General features: G+C 38.7%; 1 protein-coding gene across 3 annotated transcripts in view; it reads left to right on the top strand.

The window, feature by feature from the left end:
* March6 (membrane associated ring-CH-type finger 6) overlaps nt 1-11,616 on the top strand; it is a 75,246-nt gene that overhangs the window by 22,874 nt on the left and 40,756 nt on the right. For all 3 annotated transcript variants that reach the window (XM_021184198.2, XM_021184199.2, XM_021184202.2), the window contains exons 3-6: nt 2,929-3,002; nt 5,492-5,635; nt 7,381-7,453; nt 9,813-9,981. In XM_021184198.2, the coding sequence (XP_021039857.1) occupies nt 2,929-3,002; nt 5,492-5,635; nt 7,381-7,453; nt 9,813-9,981 (460 nt within the window). The remainder of the gene's footprint in view (nt 1-2,928; nt 3,003-5,491; nt 5,636-7,380; nt 7,454-9,812; nt 9,982-11,616) is intronic.

Here is an 11,616-nt window from a genome sequence, read left to right as displayed (position 1 = left end):
TTGTTCTAGAGCTTTCATGGGTGCTGTCAAGCTACTAGTGTAAGCTCTCTTCAGTTTCTTTTTGGAGGTTCTTAGAACTATTAGTTTTCCTCCTACCACTGCTTTCATTGTGTCCAATAAGTTTGGGTATGATGTGTCTTCATTTTCATTAAATTCTAAAAAGCCTTTAATTTCTTTCTTTACTTCTTCCTTGACCAAGTTATCATTGAGTAGAGCGTTATTCAGCTTCCATGTGTATGTGTGCTTTCTGTTATTTTTGTTGGTATTGAAAACCAGCCTTAGTCTGTGATGATCTGATAGGGTACATGGGGTTATTTCACTCTTCTTGTATCTGTTGAGGTCTGTTTTGTGACTGATTATATGGTCACAAAAGAAAGTATGGTGAGGTGCTGAGAAGAAGGTACATTCTTTTGTTTTAGGATGAAATTTTCTATAAATATCTGTTAGATACATTTGGTTCATAATTTCTGTTAGTTTCTCTGTGTCTCTTTTTAGTTTCTGTTTCCATGATCTGTCCATTGCTGAGAGTGGAGTGTTGAAATCTCCCACTGTTATTGTGCGGGGTACAATGTGTGTTTTGAGCTTTAATAAAGTTTCTTTTATGAATGTGGGTGCCTTTGGATTTGGAGCATAGATGTTCAGAATTGAGAGTTCATCTTGGTAGATTTTTTCCTTTGATCAGTGTAAAGTATCCTTCCTTATCTTTTTTTGATAACTTTTGGTTGAGAGTTGATTTTATTCGATATTAGAGTGGCTACTCCAGCATGTTTCTTGGGAGCATTTGCTTGAAAAATTGTTTTCTAACCTTTTACTCTAAGGTAGTGTCTGTCTTTATCACTGAGGTGCATTTCCTGTATGCAGCAAAATGCTGGGTCCTGTTTATGTATCCAGTCTGTTAGTCTGTGTCTGTTTTTGGGGAATTGAGTTCATTGATGATAAGAGATATTAAGGAAAAGTGATTGTTATTTTCTGTTATTTTTGTTGTTAGAGATGGAATTGTGTTTTTGTGGCTATTTTCTTTTGGGTTTGTTGAAAGATTACTTTCTTGCTTTTTTTAGGGTGTAGTTTCCCCCCTTGTATTGTTGTTTTCCATCTGTTATCCTTTGTAGGGCTGGATTTATGGAAAGAAATTGTGTAAATTTGGTTTTGTCATGGAATATCTTGGTTTCTCCCTCCATGGTAATTGAGAGTTTTGCTGGATATAGTAGCCTGGGCTGGCATTTGTGTTCTCTTAGGGTTAGTATGACATCTGCCCAGGATCTCTGGCTTTCATAGTTTCTGGTGAGAAGTCTGGTGTAGTTCTGATAGGTCTGCCTTTATATGTTACTTGACCTTTTTCCCTTACTGCTTTTAAAATTCTTTGTTTAGTGCATTTGGTGTTTTTTTTTTTTTTTAAAGATTTATTTATTGATTATATGTAAGTACACTGTAGCTGTCTTCAGACATTCCAGAAGAGGGAGTCAGATCTCGTTACGGATGGTTGTGAGCCACCATGTGGTTGCAGGGATTTGAACTCCGGACCTTTGGAAGAGCAGTCGGGTGCTCTTACCCACTGAGCCATCTCACCAGCCCGCATTTGGTGTTTTGATTATTATGTGATGGGAAGAATTTCTTTTCTGGTCCAGTCTATTTGGAGTTCTGTAGGCTTCTTGTATGTTCATGGGCATCTCTTTCTTTAGTTTCTTCTATAATTTTGTTGAAGATATTTACTGGCCCTTTGAGAATCTTCGCTCTTTTCTATACCTATTATTCTTAGGTTTGGTCTTTTCATTGTGTCCTGGATTTCCTGGATGTTTTGGGGTTAGGAGCTTTTTGCTTTTTCCATTTTGCATTTTCTTTGACTGTTGTGTCAATGTTTTCTATGGTGTCTTCTGCACCTGAGATTCTCTCTTCTATCTCTTGTATTCTGTTGGTGATTCTTGCATCTATTCAAGGTCTCTTAAATTCAATTTTGTCATCTCTGTAATAAGAATGATCATTTCAGTAAACTTGCCCCATTTCACTGTTTTTAAAACTTTTGTTATAAAAGTTGAAAGTTTAAAAAAAATCATCCATAGTTTAATATTTGGAATGTTATTTTGGTATATTGTGGATATTCTCATGACAGTCTTGTTTATTTCTAACATGGAGAACTTTTTTTGTTCATGGGAACAATTATGCTTTTATGGCTTCCAGTGTCATAATAGTTTATATTAATTAAATATTCTGTGATAAGAACTGTCTTTGATGTTTTACACGTCTATTTTTTCTTAATTTACTTATGTATTTTATGTATATGAGTGCTTTATTTGCATCTATGCCTGAGGGACAGATGAGGAAATCTGACAGAAGATGGCATCAGATCCCATTACAGAGGTTGTGAGCCACCGTGTCATTGCACCATGAGAAGTGAACTCAGGACCTTTGAAAGAGTAGCCAGTGCTCTAAACTGCTGAGCCATCTCACCAATCCCTGTTTTATACATCTTAAGTCACTCACTCTTTGCAAGAACAGTCTGCAACATTATTATGTGGATGAAGAAGCAGAGCATAGACTGAAGGAATGACTTGTCCAAGACACATGCTTCCCAAGGGCAGAATGGGAATTCAGACCTGCTCACTACCTGTGAGCACGGGGAGGCCAGGGCGATCAAAACTGATCCTGACCCCTGAGTTATTTAGTATTATTCAGTATTCATTTAGCTCAGAAGAGATTAGAATTTAGGTTAATTAAATCTTTTTATTAGTACAGTACATGCTGGTTTTATATTTAGCTGTTTTTAAGTTTTATCCTCTTAGGATATATAAAAAGTTAAAATATTTCATGTTTGAAATGTTGAAACCTATAAAAGTTCAGTAATACAAAAAATTTAATAACATGGGTTTTCAATGAAACTCTGATATTGCTTTGTTTTAAACACTGTATTTATGAATGTATTTGTAATTACAGCTTAGTTCAGTGGTTGAAACATAGTCGGAAAGAATACTGTGAATTATGCAAGCACAGATTTGCTTTCACACCAAGTAAGTTTGTTTGAAATTTTCACTACAGTTTTTTCTTATTTCTGACAACAAAAGGTGTTTAGAGTTTGAAAGCAATAATTTTCAATGTGATTGTCTTGATAGTAATAGAAAAAAGCCTGTTCCACTTAAAAGGCTATTTTAAGAACTATGCTTTATAGGCTGTTTTGTTTTCTTTATGTTTTTGCTTGGTTGCAGACAAGCTTTAACATCCGCAGAGGTGTCTAGTGAGTGCTTGTGAAAATCCATCACTTGATTGCATTTGGTTTTCAACTCATAGCCTATCTCATTTTGTCTACGCTCCTATTTTTACTATATTCTGTTTTCTTTTCTTAGTCTTTTTAAAAAGAAATCCTGTCAGTTTTAATTTTATCTATTGATTTTCAGTATGTGTCACTAAAACGTTCCTTCCTTCTATGAGTCATTATTATCTCTCTGCAAAAACAATGATACCTTGCTTTCATCAGAATCTAATGTGTTCAGTTTGATGTCTCTTCTGAGTTAAAACTGGGATATTAAAATAGTAGTAATAAAGAACAAGTCTTAGAGCAGGTGTTTCTTTTTCTTTTTGAAACCAACTTTTAAGAATGTATGTGCATGTGTGTTTTTGTGGGTGTGCATATATGTATGTGTGTGTGTAGGGAGGAGTATGTTGCACATATGTGTATGTGCCAAAGATGGATATGGGGTGTTCTTTTTTTGAGCCCTGTATAACAGCCTAGGCTGTCCTGGAACTCACTCTAGAACAGGACAGGCTTAACTGGCCTCTGCCTCCTGAGTGCTGGGATGCCCTTGATTTTATTACTTTTTAACAGATATTATGGAATCTCATTTGGACTCACAGTTGCTCACCTCAGCAAGTCTGGCTAGTGAGAGTGCCCTGAGATTTGCTGTCCTCACCTTGTGAGCACTGGGATTGTAGGCAGGCCATGGCTTCCATGCCTGCCCAGCACTGCATGGATGCTGGGGATCCTAACTGATCTTCATGTTTATGTGTTATCTTCCCAGCCCCAGCAAACAAACTTTTGAGTCCATGTTTTGTAAGGCTAGAAGAAATATTTTTCAGATCTCTCAAATTTTAATTACAATACATGTGCCTATTGATTCTATTGTGACTAAATATCAGACAGGACTGTTATGGCAAATTATTAAACAATTAAAGCACAGTTTTTCATCCTGGGATCCTAGTACATTGCATCTGTTGTTTTGTATCTTAAAAAAAAAAGTTTCTTGTGCTGCTCAGTCCAAATACTGTAACTTATCATCAGTTTTACTTGATATCTGACAAGCATGGATGATTGAAGTTACTGCATTTTGTTTATTCTTCGCCAGCAAAAATATTACTTGTATTCTTTCACAGTCTTTAATTTTCTCTGGTGCATAAGCATGTTACTATTTGTGAAAATTTGTAGCACACCTTAATACCTGTGGTCCTGTTCCTTGAGGCCAATAAAAGCTCACTCTATAGGCTTACTTTTCTCCTGACACTCATGCAAAGCTTCTTGTAGACCTTTGTCAAGAAGCTGTGCTGTCCTTCACACCAAGTGTCCTTTCAGCTGGGTGATCTGCAGCGAGTACAGACTTACCCTTTGTTATGGCTTCTTTCTTGTTTGTAGCTGAGTAGTTTTGTGGGACCACTCTTAAAGGTTTCTTTTTTCTTTTTTTTAAATTATTTTTTTGGCTGCTAAAGATTAAACCTAGTGTTATCTATGCTAACAAGTACTCTGCATCTGAGATAACGCCCAGCATGGGCTTTTTGTTTAGTCTAGTTTTAGTTATTTTTCTCCTCCCTGGCCCAGGTTTGTAATTTTAGATAATTGATTTTATATGACTTTTTTTTTTTTTTTGGCCTCTTTGGAAAAAGAGATGTTTGAAAGACAATGTGTATGATCTGGAGTAGAGCTTTTTAAAATAAAATAGTTTTTACAAAGATTTTTTTTTAATGTGGAGATTTTTTTGAACCACATCTAAGTTACATTTTGCAAAGATGTCTGAACTGATGATTTGAAATGAAAGTGTACGATGTTAGAATTGAGAGGGTTAGCTCAGTGTCATCAGTGAGCTGTTTGTTCCAGTGAAATTGCTATCACGGGTCATTGGGATGCTGTGTCTACCACTCATGTTTAGAAAGTCCTCTGTTAGCGCTTGTGTCCGTTATTGGATCCTTTATAGCTGGAGAAGCCAGGTCCTAAATGGCTAACCTGTTACATATGTGTAAACTAACACTGTCTGAGACTCATGGCTGTGAGCTGAGGAAGTAGATGCTTTTCCTCCTGATGCCTTTTCCCCACTCAGTGGACTCTTTGTCCATTTCCATATTTTAGTTGTGGGTTGGATAAATAAACGACTCATATAAATGTAGTGGTATTATAATGATTTGAAATTCAGTAGTTTATAGGAAAAATACTTAAGCATAGTATCTCTACGTTGTATTTATGAATTAAGTCACTTAAAAATTCTTATGAAATCCTGAGTAATTTTTCCTCTTACAGTTTATTCTCCAGATATGCCTTCACGGCTGCCAATCCAAGACATATTTGCTGGACTGGTTACAAGTATTGGCACTGCAATACGATACTGGTTTCATTACACACTTGTGGCCTTTGCATGGCTGGGAGTTGTTCCTCTTACAGCATGTGAGTATTCATTTCTCTTCCAGAGTTATTTAACATTTTATAACTGTTAAATATTTTAAATGTTGCCTACTTCTGTGAATGATGTTTAATTATTTACAATACCATGTATTAGGAAAGAAAACATCTTCAGTAGTTCTTTTCTGGAGGAAGGAAGGAAGGAAGGAAGGGTGTTTTTCTTAGACATGTCTTAGTATTGATAGAGATCATACACAGACTGGCAGTGAATGCAGTATGAGTACTGTAATGGGACTCAGACTGAGCTTATTTATTTTGCTTTGACAATTACTGGGGAGGGAGTCACCCCAATCTGCTTTTCTAACTGTTGGCCTGGTTACCAGCCCAGTGTTATACCCCAAAATACTTGCTGTTTCTCCTGGCCATGTGCTCATGTTACCTCTCCTCTTGGCACCTTCTCTCTCCTCTTCCCTCTCTGCTCTCTCTCCCTTCTGCCAGGCTCAACCTGGTATCTCAAAAATCTGCCTGCCTCTAATCCCACCAGTAATTGGCTATAGCTATTTTTATTTGACTAATTGTTTTAAGGAGCAAGGTTTGGACAACAAAAGCTAGTAAATGTGAGACATCACTTGTAGGCCTCTACCTTTGGGTATAGAATTTAATATTATAATACATAGCAACAAACCAAACCTCAGCAAATGAATTCTTTTATGCTTGCCTTTTCCCCCTAAGACTGTAAGCTAGTCTTTGTCTGAGGCCTTTTGAAACTGTTTTTTTTTTTTTTTTTTTTTCTTTTCACCCCAAAGTCTTTTTAAAGCAATTATTTCTTTATGTGTGTGCTCTTGTGACTTGGTGCTTGTGGAGATTAGAACAACTGAACTGTTAGTCTTGCTGAGGTGGCTGGGATTGTCCACTGGTCTCTGAAAGTGTCATAAGATGACGCACTGTGCTGAAGAAGCATCTTACTTCAAAGATGTGTTTTCCACGCTGAAATCTTCTGTTTTTATGAATATTTACTGAATTTTGTAGTTCTACTTTAAAGAGCAATCTTCATCTAATGATCTATATGATTAATTTAGTGCTTCCACCAATATTTAAACTCATGCAACAAAAACAAGTGTAAGAGACTGGAGAGATAGCTCAGTGGTTAAGAGCACTGGCTGCTCTTGCAGAAGTCCTCAGTTCAATTCCCAGCAACCACATGGTGGCTCACAACCATCTGTAATGGGATCCGATTGCCCTCTTCTGGTGTGTCTGAAGACAGCTACAGTGTACTCAAATAAATAAATCTTAAAAATACAAAAACAGAAACCAAACAAGTGTAAGATACCTAGAGCTGAGAATGTTAGCTCAGTGTAGAGCTCATGGGTGAGGCCCTAGTTTCAATCCTGTTTCTGCAAAGACCAGCCAACATTGTCATGGAGAACTCAACGATTTGCTCACTTTTTAAAATTCTCTTGGAGTAGTGGTTTGAGGCCAGTGAGACGTCTCAGCAGTTAACCTCTGAGTGTCTCCGTGGAACCCACAGTAGGAGTGTAAAACTCACCTCCAGAGAGTTGTCTTCTGTCCCCCACATCAAACCATGGCGTGTGGATGTGAACAACCCTCCCCATCCCCAAGCAAATAGAAAGCGAACAAAAACTAAACCATTGAGACCCAGGCCTACAAGACCAAGAACACTTACTTTATTGGGTGTCCATGTTGTTCGACTTTACCTCTGCTTCCTTGAGGCAGTCAGCTGTGAGTATATGATGCCAGTTGTGACTGTGCCATTATGCCCTTGTTTGTAGGCCGCATCTACAAGTGCTTGTTTACTGGCTCCGTGAGCTCACTACTGACACTGCCACTAGACATGCTGTCAACGTAAGTATTAACTCTGAGGGGGAAGTTTGGGCACTGTAAAAGGATGTCTTTTCTCATGTATTCATTCTTTTTTGTTTGTTTTGTGCTGTTTTATTTTGAGATAGGGTTTCTCTGTTATCCCTGGCTATTCTAGGGAACTTGCTCTGTAGACTAGTCTGGCCTTAAACTCACAGAGATCTGCTTGGACCTGCCTTCTGACAGCTGGGGTCAAAGTGTGTGCCACCATGCCTGGCTCATGTATTTATTAATCGTATTACTTGAAGATTCATCTAAGAACTCCAATTCATTTTTCTTCCTAACTACAGTTTTTGTTGATATAGTAGGAATTGGTATGTGTAAGTTCTGTTTCTTTTAAAGCAGAAGAATTTAAGGAGCCTTTTGGAAGGACATGTAAAACTAAAATATTTTATGCAGTTTGAGTTGTATGCTACTGAATTTCTATGTTGAACATAATTTTAAGCTGTTAGTAAGATTCTTGTTAAACTACATTAAAAACTTGTTCACTGTAGGTTTTCATGTTGTGAGCATTTTGCTGGTTGACATGTCATCTGACTGGTTATGGGCTCCCTCCTTCATTAGACTACTCAGATGTGCTAAGTGGGAGTCGTCAGATAGAACTGTGAACACTCTTGGCCCTGCCCTGAGAATTCTGTAATCTGTAGGAGACAGTGTTTTCCTGAAAATTCTGCCTATGTACCACATCTGGCAGCATGGTGTGTGGATGAGTTAGGTCATCTTCAGGCAAACCATCTTCTTTCTTGCTGTAAAACAAAGTTCAGACATAATGGTGTCAGACAGCTGCCATTTGATTTGTTCATAATTCTGGATGTCAGAAATGGAGCTTGGCCTTAGTTAAGCTGTTCATCTGCTAGGCTTGCCTAGGTCACACATGTCTTACTGGACTCGGATTGTCTAAGAAGGACCTGTCTGAGGTGCCTTAGTTCTTCACGTGGCCTTTTATCTTCTAGAAGGCTAGTGGGGTCTTCTCTACAAAGTGGACTTGGGCAACAACCTAGGAGACTGGGAGCTCACAAGGACTTGCTTAGCCTCTGGCACTTGGGCATCTCCTCTCCTTAACTCAAGACTAGGCAAACGTGATGCTAATTCAGTGTGAAGGCATTAGAGAAAGGGACTTTCTACAAAAAAAATCAACCAGAAGCAGTTAGTTGTTTGGCAGGGAAGATAGAGAAGAGCTATTTCAGTCCCAACTCCTCATGGTTTTGATGGTGTAGAGGAGCCTTTAATAAGTGATAGTTAGGGATCCTCCTTTGATTTTTGAGACACTGCAGACAGGACCTCCTTAGGGGCAATGATAGTTAAAGTGTGGATCTGATAGGCTGAGCAAGGCCTCTCAAATTGAACTTTTCTTTTTTCTTTTTTTTTTTTTTTGGTTTTTTCGAGACAGGGTTTCTCTGTATAGCCCTGGCTGTCCTGGAGCTCACTTTGTAGACCAGGCTGGCCTCGAACTCAGAAATCCGCCTGCCTCCGCCTCCCGAGTGCTGGGATTAAAGGTGTGTGCCACCACGCCCGGCTGAACTTTTCTTAAATGGACACAAAAGGAATCAATTTTTAAAAGTCTATCAATATTTTTGAGTTATTCTGGAGTCAGACATTGACAGTAAAGGATGAGTTTCTTCAGAAAGAAGGAGCAAAAGCTTCCAAGTGTTACAAGTCTCAGGTTTCCCTGGAGGTTTCCCAAAGGAACCACACTCTGCCTCTTGGGAGTTGACTTGACTTTGGTATTTTTGAGGTAACACTAAAACTAGATTTGCTATGTGAAGAGTTTCTGTGCCATATATTGTTTCTCCTTCTGATCCACAGTGTGCTAAATGTCTTCCAGCCTTTTTCTTTATGTTGCTATTAGACCGGGCACTAGTGAGTTTCCTACCTGTCTCATTGATGAGCTTGCTCATATATGTACTTCTGTGTTGGTTAATTCTTTTAAAAGGACCAAGCATATCTGCTCACCTAAATTTAGTAAATTTTATAAATGCAATGCTTGGTTTTGTTGGATCTTCTCTTCTCTTCTCTTCTCTTCTCTTCTCTTCTCTTCTCTTCTCTTCTCTTCTCTTCTCTTCTCTTCTTTCTTGCTTATACTCCTGTTTCTTAGCCATGCTAAAAGAATAGGCTGGATAGTTAATAGCTGTATAATCTGATATATTTTATATCTACTCAATATAAGTATATAATAATATAAATATATAAATGTACATATTATCTAGCTTACAAGTTAGAATTTCAGCATCATTATTTTGAAGCAACTGCATTTTATTGAAAAATTAAAATTTGTTTTTCTAATTGTTTTTCAAGTGTTCTTTGGAGTTAACTGTGTCTAATTATTATTATTATTTTAAAATAGGGAAAATTTGTTGGCGGATTGCTTGCAGGGCTGTTTTGTGGTGACGTGCACACTTTGTGCGTTCATCAGCCTGGTGTGGTTACGAGAGCAGATAGTCCACGGGGGAGCCCCAATTTGGCTGGAGCATGCTGCTCCACCCTTCAATGCTGCTGGACACCATCAAAATGAGGTAAGCCCCTCACTTGCCATGTGCCTTATAGGGGCAGCACATGAAAGTCCTTTCACCCTCTGCAATCCAAACCCTTGACCTTCATGGGCCTTACAGTGTGCTCATTTTAGAGGAGAGGACAGTGGAAGAGGAAAATACTTTTGTAACTCTCTCTCTCTCTCTCTCTCTCTTTTTGGTTTTTTGAGACAGGGTTTCTCTGTGTAGCCCTGGCTGTCCTGGAACTCACTTTGTAGACCAGGCTGGCCTCGAACTCAGAAATCCGCCTGCCTCTACCTCCCGAGTGCTGGGATTAAAGACGTGCACCACCACGCCCGGCTGTAACTGTCTTTTAATGTTCTTGCTAGACTGGGAACAGTGTTAGAGGGAATAGTAAACACTCTTCCATTGTCTTTGCCTGAGTCAGCCAGTTCACTTGGGCCTGGAAGGTAAGAAACAACTTCATCTATATATATCTGAGTGGTGGCCATGCCTGTAATCCAGAACAGATCCAGGGCTACATATTAAAGAGACCCTTTTTCAAGGCTCGGAGGTGCACGCGCGCGCGCACACACACACACACACACACACACACACACACACACACACGAGAAACAACTTCTAGGTAGATTTCTGACATGCTCCACAGCACTTAGGAGTGCTCTCTACCTATCCCAGCTTTCTTCTTCATCTTCATGTGAAATGCCTTTTCTTTTCTGCTGTGTAGGAAGAACCTTCTCAAAAGTAGAAAATTTGGGCCAGTCACAGTAGACGTGCTTGCACCCTAAGCTAGATAGCTAGATAGCTTGGATTCCCTGGAAGCCACACTGGACAAAGAAAAGTCTTGTCACTTCCACACACGCAGCGTGTTTAGATCTTTGTATAAGGGCATGTGCACACACAACACCCTAGAAAGAATTGTGTGCATTTTTCTTAAAAGTGATAATAACATTCTCAGATATTAGGGGACTTGCCAGACTGTTACCAGGATAGTGTATCAAGTGATTGTTAGTATCTTGCCTGCTGGGAACTTATGACCAACAAGGTTACACATTAACTGTTCAGTAAAGTGACAAATTCACATTTCATATACTCTTTTCAGAGAAACTCTTTTCAGAGAAACAGTTGGTCACAAACTATTCAATAATAATTAATCTTTGTTCCTGTGATCTGGTGTTTTTTGTTTGTTTGTTTTGTTTTTTCTTGTTAAAAATATTTAGACTGTAGCAGAAAAGGATTTCAGAGTTAATGAAATCAGAGTACACCTTGTCCTTTGGAAAGCATATGTATGAACTCAACACCGCAAGCTCTGGTACACACTGGTTCTGGGGATGGAATGCAAGGCCTTGTGCATGCTGGGCAAGCACTCTATCTCTGAGCCACACCCTTGGGTCTCGAAGTGTAGCCCAAACGTCTCAAACTCACATTCCTTCTCCCTCTGCCCCAGGAGTAGTAAGGGTGCATTACCATGCCTATGCAGGTACTGCTATTAGTTTACGATCAGCACTGTTGTTTTTGTACCTCATATTTTGAAGCATTTCATGTAGTCTTGTTTTAGAATTCTTTTTTTTGTTTGTTTTTTTTTGTTTTTTTCGAGACAGGGTTTCTCTGTATAGTCCTGGCTGTCCTGGAACTCACTTTGTAGACCAGGCTGGCCTC

This window comes from Mus caroli, chromosome 15 (assembly GCF_900094665.2).
Source record: "Mus caroli chromosome 15, CAROLI_EIJ_v1.1, whole genome shotgun sequence".
Classification (NCBI taxonomy): Eukaryota; Metazoa; Chordata; class Mammalia; order Rodentia; family Muridae; genus Mus; species Mus caroli.
The sequence above is the reverse complement of the archived record's forward strand: the minus strand, read 5'-3'. Positions and strand labels throughout refer to the sequence as shown.